General features: G+C 37.4%; 2 protein-coding genes across 5 annotated transcripts in view; one reads left to right on the top strand and one right to left on the bottom strand.

Moving 5' to 3' along the window:
* The window catches only part of LOC149543483 (uncharacterized), a 160,292-nt gene that overhangs the window by 76,489 nt on the left and 68,339 nt on the right, over positions 1–15,464 (bottom strand). The window lies entirely within an intron of this gene.
* LOC149543484 (uncharacterized) lies at positions 4,349–6,209 on the top strand. Of its 2 annotated transcripts, none has more exons than XR_016355239.1 (2): positions 4,349–4,682; positions 5,912–6,209. XR_016355239.1 is itself a non-coding variant. In XM_089796291.1 (2 exons), exons 1-2 carry the CDS (start codon positions 5,331–5,333, stop codon positions 6,203–6,205), a joined length of 303 nt encoding a protein of 100 aa, XP_089652417.1. In that variant the 5' UTR covers positions 4,920–5,330; the 3' UTR covers positions 6,206–6,209. The 2 variants fall into 2 exon arrangements, 1 of the variants encoding a protein (XP_089652417.1); XM_089796291.1 differs by lacking the exon at positions 4,349–4,682 and adding an exon at positions 4,920–5,339.

Here is a 15,464-nt window from a genome sequence, read left to right as displayed (position 1 = left end):
ATAAACCGATGAAGTATGAAGAGCCTACGGTGAAAACAATGAACTTGGGTGATGAGGAAAATTCGAAGAACATTCTTGTAGGAGATGATTGGAACCTAGTGTTGAAGGCGACAGCATTCAGAATATTCATGGAGTAAAAGGATTTTTTGCTTGGACATATAAAGACTAAAGAGTGCCACCAAAGCTATGTGTTCACTGGATACCATTGATCGAAGGTGCAGTACCTGTACGGAAGCGGCTGTACCAAATGAATAAGAACCATGCAACACGGGTCATGGAAGAAATTGATAGGATGCTAGAGGCAGGAATCATTTTTAAAGTGCAGACATGTGATTGGGTATCATCGATTGTGATATCCCTAAAAAAGGACACAACACAGATAAGAATATGTGTGGATTTTCGATGTCTAAACGCTATAACAATTAAAGACCCGTTTCCAATACCATTTACAAATAGCATTTTGGAGGAAGTAGCAGGGCATGAAATTTGTTCATTCATGGACGGATTCTCGGGGTACAATCAGATATCCATCGCTGAGGAGGACAAATTAGAAACGACATTCATTGTGGAAGATGGGGTATATGCATATAACAAGATGTCGTTCAGATTGTGCAATGCCCCGGTGACATTCCAAAGGATTATCTTACACATATTTGATAAAATGTCTATCGGAAGTTTTAAGGCGTTCCTAGATGATTGGTCAATTTTTAACACAGAGGAGAAACACATTACAACGCTCGGAAAATGCATGGAGAGGTGCAGACAAGCAAGATTAGCGCTGAACCCAAAGAAGTGTAGGTTTATGGTGCCACAGGGAAAGCTGCTCGGACACATAGTTTGTAAAGAAGGATTGAAGACGGATCTAGACAAGGTCTGCGTAATCTTGGAGATGCCACCTTCGGTAGATGTATCAAAAGTAAAGTCATTTTTAGGGCACATCAGTTATTACCGGAGATTTATTAAAAACTTTGTAAAAGTTTCTTATCGACTACAGAAACTCACTTGCAAGGGTGAACCTTACAAATGGGAGGCTGAACAGAATTAAACTTTTGAGGGACTGAAAACAAGGTTGGCCACGGCTCCGATTTTGGCCTATCCGAATTGGGACAAAGAATTTCATGTTCATGTAGATGCATCAAATTATGCCATCGGAGCAAAACTGATGCAAACTAATGACCACGGGTTGGACCATCCAATATATTTTGCCAGTAGATTGTTATCGAAGGCAGAGAAAAACTATAGTACGACGGAGCCAGAGGCATTAGGGATGGTATACGCAGTGCACAAGTTTAGACACTACTTGTTGGCCACTCCATTCGTATTCTACGTAGATCATCAGGCATTGCTATACTTGGTAAATAAGCCGATTATTCAAGGAAGAATAAGTCGATGGTTGCTATTGTTACAGGAGTTCACATTTAAGATCGTGGTACAACCAGGAAAAAGTCATGTAAGTGCAGATCACCTGTTGAGAATAAAATCGGGGGAGCCATCGGAGGGAATTAATGATGATTTTCCAAACGTGCAGCTATTTCATGTTACAGTACTACCAGTCTGGTACACATGTATTGGAGAATATTTATCGACAGGACAGTTTTCGAGTGACATACCACCAAATGAGAGAAGGAAGTTGGTGCTAAGAAGTCGGACGTTTCAATTAATCAATGGGCTATTATACAAAATGGGACCTGATCAGATTCTAAGGCGGTGTGTTCTAAAGGAGGAAATTCCAAAGGTACTAAAGGAAGCACACGAAGGACTAGCAGGACACATGGGGCCAGATACAACTGCGCGGAAGATACTTCTAGTAGGACTATGGTGGCCAACTATATACAATGATGCCTAGGGGTGGGTCATTGCATGCGACACATGTCAGCGAGCCGAGAAACCATTGAAAAGAGACTTCATGCCTCTGAGTCCCTCGCACGCACAGGAACTCTTTGAAAGATGGGGATTAGAATTCATCAAACCTCTGAAGGTGAGAAAAACTAGAAGGTGTCAATACATTATGGTAACGACAGAGTACCTGACTAAATGGGTGGAGGCACGCGCATTACCAGATAACTCGGCAGTTAGCACAACAAGGTTTATTTATGAGCAGATTATTACGAGGTAAGGGATTCCACTGCAGTTGACAAGTGATTGGAGAGGACACTTTGTTAACCATGTTATCTGACTGCTTACTACTGAATTTAAGATCTATCATTCATTGTCAAGCCCATACTATTTGAGAGCCAACGGACAAGCAGAAGCAACGAACAAAATCCTGGTTGGAGTGACTTATAAATCCTGTGCAGTTGGGGTTGAAGATTGGTAAGAAAAGATGCCATCAGCCCTATGGGCATACTGTACTTCATATAAAGTAACTACAGGACATACCATGTTTCAGCTAATCTACGGATAGGAGGCAGTGATACCGATAGAATTCATGGTACTGAGTTTGAGGATAGCAATTGAGAACAAGTTGGGCGACATGAAAATCTTAAGGGGGAGAATGTACAATTTGAACAAACTTGATAAGTGACGACTGCAAGCATAGTGGGCCATCGAAGTTACACAAAACTGGCAGAAGGCATGGCATGATAAGCACTTAAAATTAAACAACTTTCAACCGGGTCAGTTAGTATTGAAGTATAACGGACAGAATGAAATCAGACTTGGAAAGTTCAAAGTTAAATGGATCGGGCCGTACAAGATACAGGAAGTTGGCTATAAAGAAGCAATTAAGTTATGGACACTGGACAAAAAAGAAATACCAGATGCAATAAACGGAGCGAAGTTAAAAATATACCATGAAAGAAATGGTCCCCACCCAACAAACAACTAAGAAAAGAAAAGAAAAAACACTTGTAAATAATGTATATATGTATAATAAGTGTTATCGCCAAAATCTGCACCCAGAAAAATTGCCTTAAGTCCTAAAACTTGCAGCGATTTTGGAGAAACATGGGATCAGCCAAAAGTTGTGGGTAACTGGTAACTTGACTGAACCTCCGGATTCTAGGCCGGTTCCTATATGATGTATCTGATACCTTACTTGCTTTAATGGAAAAATCAACTTTCAGAGGAAAAGGGAAGAAAAATAATCTAAACACGGAAAACTTAAAGAACTAAGGTGATATACCAAGATGATGACACAAATCACTGCTATACCTCAGACACAATGAACGCTTTGATAAGACAATCACAAGAAACCCTTTTCTGAAGATCTGCTGATTCATATCAATAATTTAAGAGAAGGTTTATAACTTGAAAATATACGAAAGGAAAATTGATTCACAATCGAATATATCGATAACGAAAAACACGACTCAAAACCTATGAACAGCTATTTCGAATAAGGAATATACAAGATAAAACATCATTCAGACAGGTCTATTATGAAAAAACACAATTTGAATAATATCAATCACCTCCACGCATACAACTTAATCTGTTAACTCCAAATTTGGTCCCAAGGAAAACTTTTATTTCGAGCAAAGGCCTCAAAAACAGTACATCTGCATATGGATCAGAAAAACCAAAAAAAATGCTAAGGATGGGAATCACGTAAGCACTTCTTCTCCAAATCTGAACCCCTCCTCCATAAATAAGAGGAGTATATATAAACAATACAACTGCCTCAAAGCAGAAAAGCTGGGTCGAAATAATGAGTTAACTCATTATTAAAAACAACTAAAAATTCCAAAATCACGCTCAAAATACCCCAAACTGAGGTTCCACCATCCGTGCATGAGAAAAACTAGAAAAAACTCCCCAAACTGCCATAAATCACTCCATAATGTACTCTGAAAGCTACCCCTTAAAATTTGGCATTTGAAAATACCAACTTCTCCTTAAACTCGTCTTGACTCTTGACTTTTAATTATTTTTAATTGCACGAATGTTCATTATTTTAATAATTGATTTATAGGATATCAATTATAAAATAATAATTACAATTTTTTTATATATTTACTTGTGCAATTAAAATAAAATAAAAGAAAATTAAGACTTAAGTGTATTAAAACTATTATTACCTTTAAATTGATTATAAATCAACTAAAGAATAATGATGTTTTAAGTAGTATGATAACACATGCAAAAAACAAAAACTCTGCCTTTAGCATGTAACCGAACTCGAAAATTTTATCAAATTTGATAAAGGGGCGTTTTATGTATAATGCAAAGAAAGGCGAGTTATTTGCTTTTAATCTCATTTTGGAGATTCTTGCGTTCTGTGTGAGATAGCCTGAGGGTTTCTTTTAACCCTAGCCGCCTTAGAGTTCAAATTTGCGATTTTTTTTGGTTGCTGAAGAAGCCATTTTTTGGGTATCTGATATTTGGTCTCTGTTATGGCTTAGCCGTGACTGTGGTAGTGAAAATGCATGGATTTTTTGACGAGAGCAGAGTGGTGTCTGCTGTTACTTTGACGCCATTTTCTTGTTTTTCAACAAACATGGAAGCACACGACTAGATCTGAAATGAAAGTCTCTACTGTAGCCATCATTTAGTATTCTTCATATGGCATTTGATGTATGCTGAGAGTAATTTTCTTTGTGGGTTTTTCCTCTCTTCATTGGCTGGAATAGTATGAAACTCCTCTGCTTGTTCAGACACTTGGAGCTCTAACAGCATGCTGGAAATGACATCTTGTCTTGGTTTGAAAGCAAGAAAACACGGCTCTCTTATTGTTCACTGCTGTAAGTGACAATACCTCTTTTATTCTCCTTTATAAACCTTCACTACTTTATGGGTATGCAAGAAAGTGACTCCAGATGTCTAATCTTCTTCTTATTGCTGTATATGAAAATTTTATAAAAATACTTGCAATAGATTTGTATCTAATGGTTGATTTGATGGAGGTTATCATGTAGAAGCCATCTTGCGTATTTCTCCTTGGCAGCATACTGGTGATATATCTCAAATTTATGTTTTATTATGAGGATTTTCTGCTGTATGTTACTGTGACATTCCATTACATTTTCTCACCTTCTTTTCAATCGATGTCATCTACTTTGCCATTGGTTTGAACTGCTGTTATTTGATTAACTTTGGATAACATTTTTCTTCTCAGATCTGTAACTTACTTACAAGGACTTTCTGCTGTATGTTAATCATTTTTTATTGGTTACTGTTGGAAGTATACCAGATTTTTCCTTTGGGTTTTAGCTGAAAAATGCATTTAGGTACCATATTTGTCTTTTCATTTGATTGCAAATTTGAGCATGTGAAATTTATCTCTGCTATTAGTATGCTGTAAGTGAATCTTGAATGTCACTTTTCTGACCTTTTCTTATGCTTCTGCTGAGAGGTGGAGTTATTTGAGTCTGTACTTTGGCTGCCATAACATGTTGCTGGTAATTTTATCTTCCTTATCATTTGTCCCTCTTTTGCCTTTATAAATCTATCTTGTAAATTCCATAAGATAATCTTAGATATTCATTCCAATGCTGATGTTCTTTAATCTCTGAACTTTTATATTGCTCTCATGCCCTTTTTGCTCATCGGCCCTCCATTTCTGATAGTGCAATGCTTCCAATATCAGAATAACTCTCTGCTTGTTCAGACACTTGGAGACTATGACTTTTGGATGTCGCCACTACATCTGTTGAAATTCTGAAATATTTGTCTTTTGAATTTGTAGCATGCACTCTTTCTATTGGCTGAAAATGTTTATCTTTTGCTGTATCTGAATCTTATCACCGTGGCTTTCATTCTTACTGTATGAGTGAAACAAAAGATTTCAAAACTTTTGACAAATCGTCCCTTTAATACTTTTGTACTTCATAATTGACGTCTCTGTTTGCTGGTGTATGTCTGTATCTTACTGATATGAATAGCATGTAGGATGGTAAATGCGAGATTCGAGTGAGTCATCAGCATTGCTTAGATCCATTGGATCTAACCCACTTCTCCTTTGCGAATGCAGGAATTGGAAGCACAGAACGGGCAAGATCTGGAACAGCGAGAGGATGGACGCAGTTGGATGCCACATCACCAGTCATTACAGGCAATGACTGGTGCCCATGAACCTTTCTCCTTTTACTCTTCTATTCAGTTATTGATTTCAGTAGGGTATAGATATATGTCAGCACGTAGAGACTACTCTCACAGTCAGATGTGTGGGAGAAATTTACTTTCAGCATTTAATTTCTGTCATGATTTACTCCATCATGCAAATATTGAACATTATTTCAAAATGAATAAAAATACTTTTCTTTGATGTATTTTCTGAAAATTACTTTGAAAGTAATAAGCATGTATTTTACTTCATTTGAACGTATGTGAAAAATGATCAACATTTTTGGCGACCTTTGCTGACTGTCTGCCTGCTAGACCCTTGATCAGTTGTTTTTTGTCATCCATTGGGCATTAGAGTCTAAAAATATGAATTCCCTGGACTTAAACCAGACCTGACACGACCCCTAAAGTTGCTGGTATGAGCTGGGATGCATGCAAATGAGTCTATTGATAACTGACAGGTTATCATTAGACTGATTTTTATGCATGATCAGACTGTAGAATCAACTTTAGAAGTCGAATTCATATTTATCCATCTTAATCATGCATAAAAATGTGTGAATTGGATGGATGCAGGTGATTAGTATATGTGTGCGTGTGTGTATGGTTATGGCTGCCAAGTATGTATGGAAGTGAGACTGAAAATGACATGGAAAATGCAGCCCTAGGCGTATGCATATGCATGCGTGTACTAACCTATATGTATGCGTTCAATCCATGCATTAGTGTGCATGACTGAGATGAGTGAGTATGATATGAAACAACCAGACCAGCAACTTGACACCCCTAAAACCTAAGGAACAAAACAGGAAACTACTCCCGGAAAGGAAACTAAAAATGACATGTGCTTGGACAGCACTTAGGGAAAACCTAAACTAGTATGCAGATGCATTTATTGAAAGCATGAAACCTAACCTTAAAAAAAAAAAGCAGCAATAGAATCATACCTCAAAGCAAGCCTTGAGGTGAATCCCGTTAACAGGAATCGGTAGAACGTCTCCTTGAAGAGTGGCAAGTTGGAATGCATTGTGTTCCTTGCACTCAACAATCTGAAAAGGGCCTTCCCAAAAGTGATCAAACTTAGCGTGCTGCCCTAGTCTTGTCTTAAGTACGTTCCACTTTAGCACCATATCTCCTTCTCTGAAATGACGAACTCTTGCCTTCTTATCAAATGTTCTCTTCACCTGTAGCTGCTGGTACTCCATTTCCTGCAGTGCCTTGCTCCTTTTCTCCTCCAACTCCATTAGTTTAGCGAACCTTAACTTAAGAGGATCTTGTTCTTCAAACAATATCAACTGATCAGCAAGCTGTAACGCAGGAAATTCAGTAGTAATAGGTAACTTGGCCTCGTTCCCGTATACTAGAACGTAAGGAGATGTTCCAATAATTCGCTTAGGAGTAATCCTATCCAACCATAAGGCAGATTTCAACTTTGCATGCCAATCTCTCTTATTCTCTTCTAACGTTCTTTTAATAATCCTTAAAAGGTTCTTATTTGTACTTTCAGCCAAACCATTACCTTGAGGGTAATAATTTGATGAGGTATTCAGATATATACCTTTCTTTAGCGCCCATTCAGTCACTCTAGCTCCCACAAAGGCTAATGCGTTATTAGAAATGATTGAATCAGGAACACCAAACCTTGTAGTCAAATCATCATAAAAATTAAGTACCGCTGATTCATTCGCCTCTCTTAATACTACTGCTTCGGTCCATCTTGTAAAATAATCCGTAGCTGTAATAATCCACTTGTGACCTGAACTAGAGCTTGGATTAATTGGGCCTATGAAATCAATACCCCACTTCACGAATGGCTGCTCAACCAAAATTGGTTTCAAAGGTAAGGCTGCCAGCCTTTCTTTGCCAGCAAATAATGCACATTTTTGACATTTTCTTGACCAACTATGGGCGTCTTTGAACAGATCAGGCCAATAGAATCCTGCCCTCAGCACTTTATAAGCTGTCGTCTTTGGGGAAAAGTGACCCCCTTCATCATGAAACTGTTCCAGGATCTTGCTGCTCTGATCAACACTTATACAACGTAGTAACATGCCACTATGGTCCTTTCTAAACAAAAAATCATGAACCAAGACATAAGGAATTGATTGAAGTCTGAAATACCTGCGTTTCGCTCTATCAAACCTCAAAGGACACTCCCCTGTTTGCAGAAAATGTGTCATTTCAGTCAACCAGCAGTCTGATTGATTACCTTCAGCTTGATTATTATCAACCAGCAACAGATTTTGGTTGATTTCTACCTTTTGAAAGCTGTTATCTGCCAACTGTTCACATAATCCCTTGCCCCTAACCAGTTTGGTGATATGGATATCAACATCATACTCCATCACACGAGTAATCCAGCCTGCTCTTTTTTCATTCAAATCTTTACTTAACAAAAATTCTTTCACACTTGGATGAGAAACCATTAGATGAATTTTGCTGTTGGAAACCAGGGGTTTGAATTTTTTAAGACTTTTAATCACAGCAAAAACATGCTTTTCAACAAAGCTATACCTTTGTTCAAAATCTTGCAAACCTTTGCTGAAAAACGCAACAGGTTGCTCCAAACCTTCATCATTTTTTTGCACCAGCATTGCTGAAATGGTGTCAAAACTACCATAGGCATACAATATAAAATCTTTAGTAAAATCTGGATTAATCAAAGCAGGGGCAGCGGACAAGGCCTCCTTAATAACTTCAAAACAACGTTTTCCCTCCTTTGTCCAGCTGAAAACTGTATTTTTCTTTAACATTGCTGTTAAAGGTTTCAAAAGATTAGCAACATCCGGTATGAAACGTCTTACAAAATTTATTCTACCAAGAAAACTTTGTAGACCCTTCTTGTGGTTGGGTAGTGGTAACTCTAAAATCGCTTGAACTCTCTCGGGATCTATAGTAGTACCATGCTTTGAAACAATGTAACCAAGAAGTTTACCTTCATGAACAACAAAAACAGATTTCTTTGGATTAAGAGAAATACCGAACTCCTTGCATCTCTCCAACACACGTCTAAGATGAAAAATGTGATCCTTAGCCTCCTTGCTGAAAACAGTAATGTCATCCAGATATACCAGCACTATCTTGTACATCAAATTTCGAAAAGCCATATCCATAGCTTTTTGAAACGTAGCTCCAGCATTTGCCAATCCAAAAGGCATTCTTTTATATGCCATGGTTCCCCATTTCGTGGTGAATGCTGTTTTAAACTGGTCTTCATCTTTCACCAACACCTGATTGTAACCAGAAAAACCATCTAACAAAGAAAACCTTTCAGAACCTGAAACATATTGTAAAATTTGTTCCATAGATGGTAAAGGATGTCTATCCTTTAAGGAAGCTCTGTTTAAATCTCTGAAATCTATGCACAAACGTATTTCACCATTCTTCTTTCTTACAGGTACTAGATTAGAGACCCAAGAGGTGTGTTTGATAGGAAAAACAATCCCTCCTTCTAGAAGTTTGTTTAACTCCTTAAGCATTAAAGGCTCTAGCTTAGGATTGACTGGTCTTTGTTTTTGCCTTATGGGTTTGCTGTTAGGCTCAAGCTCAATAGTATGCTGGGTTAATTTAGGATCAAAACCTTTTAAATCAGAATAATCCCACGCAAAAACATCATGAAACTCCTGAAATAATTCAACACACAATTGTTTTTCTTGTGGTGAATTAACCTTACCAACTTTCAGCTTCTTTCCTTCAGCAATTTCCAGCTCTTCATAATGTTCCTCTTTCACCAGCAGACTAGTCTTATCCTTTTTTACCTGATCATCAGGATCAAAAATAGTCTCTAAAGAAACCAAACCTTTAGGAAGCTTGTTTGACTTGAGCTGAATCACCTGATCACCGAATTGCTGATTGAACCTGTCTTGGTTAGCAGCTGAAAACACGTCTTCTTGTAACAAAAAGCTTAAAATCTGCTCGTCTGAGTCAAAAACTTGCCAATTAATATTGTTATCTGGTATTGAAGGCTTGACTACTATTTTTACATGATGTTGATCATTCTTTTTTATGACGTTATCAACAATACCAAACTGTGCACCCACTGCCGCCAGCCTATCAGCAAACCGATTCTTCGCTCTAGGTATAGATATTATGTTAAAAGCTTCAAATTCTTCTATAATATCCCAAACTCTGTTTTTGTACAGCTTTAAGGTATCATTTTTAACAGAAATCACACCTTTAACCTGATTTACAATGAGTTCGCTGTCCCCAAAAACTTGCAAGCAGGTTACGTTTCTCTTCCTTGCCCATTCCAAACCTTGCACTAGTCCTTCATATTCAGCCACATTGTTAGAACATGCAAATGAAAAACGAAAAGCAGCAAAATACTTATCCTCCTGAGGTGATATCAGCATAACTCCCCCACCAGCACCATTCTTACTTCGTGAGCCATCAAAATACATCTTCCAAACCTGATTTTCTTGTTTGCTGAATTGACTTATATCTTTTACCAAATTTGGAATTCCTGCAGTTTGATCTAAAATCATGTAGTTTCCAAAACCAACCTCATGAACAATGCTGCCTTGACAGTTAGAAGCATTTTCAGCAGCCCATTCATCAAGTAAAATATCCGGTACGCCACTGATAGGTGTGTTGGAATCTATTACTTCAGGTTCATTACTATCAAATGACATCAGATTTGCATTTATAGCAGCAGGGACGTAAGGCTCTATATGGTCTTTTGCTAATTTTTCAGATTTGATAGTGATCTTTGTACCATATCTTGACCTAAAGAGCATATTAGACCAATCTGATGAAAAATAGCCACCAATCTTTGCAGTGAAATCTCTAGATAAGCATAATGCAAAATATGGCAGAAGATCTATGACGTAAACATCTTGCGGTATTGAAAAATTTGGGCATGCATGCAAGGTGAGACTAGCATCCTTAATAACACCTATTGTGTTGACAGTTGATCCATCTAACTGCACTACACCTTTCTTGAGAGGCTGATATTTCAGTCCTAACTGATCTGCTATCTTTTTAGGCATGACTGAACTAGTGGCTCCACTATCTATCATACAATTATGAACCAAATTATTGCCTATGATCAAAGACACGTAAAAAGGAGGAGGCTTGATAGTTGGAGCTGCTGATTTGCTGTTACTTTCATCATTATTAGCAAATACAACACTTGAAATGTTTTCACCAGCATTACCTCTTTTTGATAGCTCAGACTGCAATATATCAACTTGACCAGGTATCGCCAAAGAATCCCACATATTGATAGATACATTCATCTTTTTCATATTTTCAACAACGTTAAATGGAATTGACGAATGTACCTTAGAATGCAATTTTGCAACAGTAGGGTGTACTTGCTGTGTTCGATGTTGGCATGTGGAAGACCTGCTGATGGGACCTGCTGATTGGTTGGCTTAGCGGATCCAGCGGTGGCTGTATTGTTAGTATTGCTGTTGTTACTGACTTTTGGGTCATCTAAAGCTCTCTTTTTATTTCTGGAATAAATAGCAATATTAGGATCAGTACCATTTATACCACAAAAATCGTCTACCTGCCAATTTAGGAAAGAAGCATCAGCAGAGGGTACATCTTGCTGCTGTTCTATTTCAGCCTCAGGTGCATGTTGCATACACGTAGCGTTTTGTACCATCAAAGCTTGATGAATAACACCATTCGAACAAGTGGACTGATTATGAGGTTGATTACATGGAAAACACCACTCATATTCAGCAACCATATTATTTTGCATAGGTACGGGTACTATATCTCTTACCGGATTTGCAGCATTCAGGGGAGCTGGATTATAAGGCCTAAAAGGTCTCTGATTTATACTTTGTTTATTTCCAGCATTGTACCCTTGAAAACTTGGCCTATTTTGGGGCTGTCCTTGGTTTTGTTGCTGATATCCCTGATTATTCTGCTGCTGGTAACCTTGATTTGCAGCGAAATTTTGAGACTGAAAAGGTTGCCTTGACTGGAACTACTGCTTCTTGAGATTAACCAATTCATTCCCAAAGGTTTGCATTAAGCTTTCAATTTTTTGTTGACCTTGCTTAATTTCTTGCAGCTCCTGAGAAGGTGCTGCAACCGCTATCTCTTGGCTGGAAACAGTTGGTAATGGGCTGAAAGGTGGTATTTGCAACGGTATATCCGGCTGTATATTCGAAAAAATGGGCAAAGGAGGTCTAGGAGCAATTTTACCTGCCTATATGAGGCTATTTTCTACCCTTACTGATATAGAAAATGCTTGTGGCAGCGTATTTTCTCCCATAGACTGAATCATGACAGAAATGTCGCTATTCAAACTTTTAAGATAGTATAAAAATGCATGATCAGCGCTTGGTCTAACAGCAACAGGTATCCTATTCCATGTCCTTTGAAAACGTGTGTTGAAATCAGTCATCTGTTCTTGTGGAGCCCTTTTTATGGTTGTTAGCTGTTCTACCAATGACAAATGATCAGATTTGTCTTCAAAAAATTTGGTGAATGCATCACCCAATTCATCCCATGTGCCTATCGAAGCTACTGGTAAACTTCTGAACCATTCCGATGCTTTCCCCTTGAATGAGGCAGCCCGTAACCTGATTGCTACATTTTCTTGTGTCACATGATGAACGTTGCATAAAGTTGCTATATCCCTAACATGATCAAAAGCTGTAGTTTGGCTTTCTCCAGTAAAATATGGCACTCCTTTCAAAGCTGCTAAAGGGATGTCATTATGCTGCTAGAGATTCAGAGGACTTCCTTGATCAAAGGGAACAAAAGAAAAATTTCTTGGCTGAGCCATTACTGGTAGCTGATAACTTATCTGTTGTTGATGTATTAAGGGTACAGATGGTTTAGAAAATAAATTCGCAGCCGAACTCGAGCTTGCTGTTGTGTCTACAAAAAATGTAGAAAATTTTGATTCCAAAGGCTCGGTTCTCCAGTTGGGACTTACTGAAAACGTGCTACGAGTTTTTCTTTGATAAACTCGAGTACCTTGTGCTGATTTCTGATTTCTCTTTGCTGGTTTTGTCCTAACAAGGGTTCTGCCACGCCTTTTGGGTGTTTCAAGCTATAAATATTCAAATGTATTTGAACTTCTGGTTTGTATCTTTCTCATTAATAGCACTGATCTATACCTTTCTTTCCCAAAGAGTCGCCAGATATGCAGAAAAAATTGTAACTCTGCTGTTTGCACATCAAAAACAGCAGCAACTTCCTTAAAAAATAAGGCGAGTGTCCCACCGGGCGTGCCAAAAACTGTTATCGCCAAAATCTGCACCCAGAAAAATTGCCTTAAGTCCTAAAACTTGCAGCGATTTTGGAGAAACATGGGATCAGCCAAAAGTTGTGGGTAACTGGTAACTTGACTGAACCTCCGGATTCTAGGCCGGTTCCTATATGATGTATCTGATACCTTACTTGCTTTAATGGAAAAATCAACTTTCAGAGGAAAAGGGGAGAAAAATAATCTAAACACGGAAAACTTAAAGAACTAAGGTGATATACCAAGATGATGACACAAATCACTGCTATACCTCAGACACAATGAACGCTTTGATAAGACAATCACAAGAAACCCTTTTTTGAAGATCTGCTGATTCATATCAATAATTTAAGAGAAGGTTTATAACTTGAAAATATACGAAAGGAAAATTGATTCACAATCGAATATATCGATAACGAAAAACACGACTCAAAACCTATGAACAGCTATTTCGAATAAGGAATATACAAGATAAAACATCATTCAGACAGGTCTATTATGAAAAAACACAATTTGAATAATATCAATCACCTCCACGCATACAACTTAATCTGTTAACTCCAAATTTGGTCCCAAGGAAAACTTTTATTTCGAGCAAAGGCCTCAAAAACAGTACATCTGCATATGGATCAGAAAAACCAAAAAAAATGCTAAGGATGGGAATCACGTAAGCACTTCTTCTCCAAATCTGAACCCCTCCTCCATAAATAAGAGGATTATATATAAACAATACAACTGCCTCAAAGCAGAAAAGCTGGGTCGAAATAATGAGTTAACTCATTATTAAAAACAACTAAAAATTCCAAAATCACGCTCAAAATACCCCAAACTGAGGTTCCACCATCCATGCATGAGAAAAACTAGAAAAAACTCCCCAAACTGCCATAAATCACTCCATAATGTACTCTGAAAGCTGCCCCTTAAAATTTGGCATTTGAAAATACCAACTTCTCCTTAAACTCGTCTTGACTCTTGACTTTTAATTATTTTTAATTGCACGAATGTTCATTATTTTAATAATTGATTTATAGGATATCAATTATAAAATAATAATTACAATTTTTTTATATATTTACTTGTGCAATTAAAATAAAATAAAAGAAAATTAAGACTTAAGTGTATTAAAACTATTATTACCTTTAAATTGATTATAAATCAACTAAAGAATAATGATGTTTTAAGTAGTATGATAACACATGCAAAAAACAAAAACTCTGCCTTTAGCATGTAACCGAACCCGAAAATTTTATCAAATTTGATAAAGGGGCGTTTTATGTATAATGCAAAGAAAGGCGAGTTATTTGCTTTTAATCTCATTTTGGAGATTCTTGCGTTCTGCGTGAGATAGCCTGAGGATTTCTTTTAACCCTAGCCGCCTTAGAGTTCAAATTTGCGATTTTTTTTGGTTGCTGAAGAAGCCATTTTTTGGGTATCTGATATTTGGTCTCTGTTATGGCTTAGCCGTGACTGTGGTAGTGAAAATGCATGGATTTTTTGACGAGAGCAGAGTGGTGTCTGTTGTTACTTTGACGCCATTTTCTTGTTTTTCAACAAACATGGAAGCACACGACTAGATCTGAAATGAAAGTCTCTACTGTAGCCATCATTTAGTATTCTTCATATGGCATTTGATGTATGCTGAGAGTAATTTTCTTTGTGGGTTTTTCCTCTCTTCATTGGCTGGAATAGTATGAAACTCCTCTGCTTGTTCAGACACTTGGAGCTCTAACAGCATGCTGGAAATGACATCTTGTCTTGGTTTGAAAGCAAGAAAACACGGCTCTCTTATTGTTCACTGCTGTAAGTGACAATACCTCTTTTATTCTCCTTTATAAACCTTCACTACTTTATGGGTATGCAAGAAAGTGACTCCAGATGTCTAATCTTCTTCTTATTGCTGTATATGAAAATTTTATAAAAATACTTGCAATAGATTTGTATCTAATGGTTGATTTGATGGAGGTTATCATGTAGACGCCATCTTGCGTATTTCTCCTTGGCAGCATACTGGTGATATATCTCAGATTTATGTTTTATTATGAGAATTTTCTGCTGTATGTTACTGTGACATTCCATTACATTTTCTCACCTTCTTTTCAATCGATGTCATCTACTTTGCCATTGGTTTGAACTGCTGTTATTTGATTAACTTTGGATAACATTTTTCTTCTCAGATCTGTAACTTACTTACAAGGACTTTCTGCTGTATGTTAATCATTTTTTATTGGTCATTGTTGGAAGTATACCA

Source organism: Cupressus sempervirens, chromosome 8 (assembly GCF_028749045.1).
Source record: "Cupressus sempervirens isolate cs-2001-9-10 chromosome 8, ASM2874904v1, whole genome shotgun sequence".
NCBI classification, from domain to species: Eukaryota; Viridiplantae; Streptophyta; class Pinopsida; order Cupressales; family Cupressaceae; genus Cupressus; species Cupressus sempervirens.
This window is presented reverse-complemented; position numbering and strand designations above follow the sequence as displayed.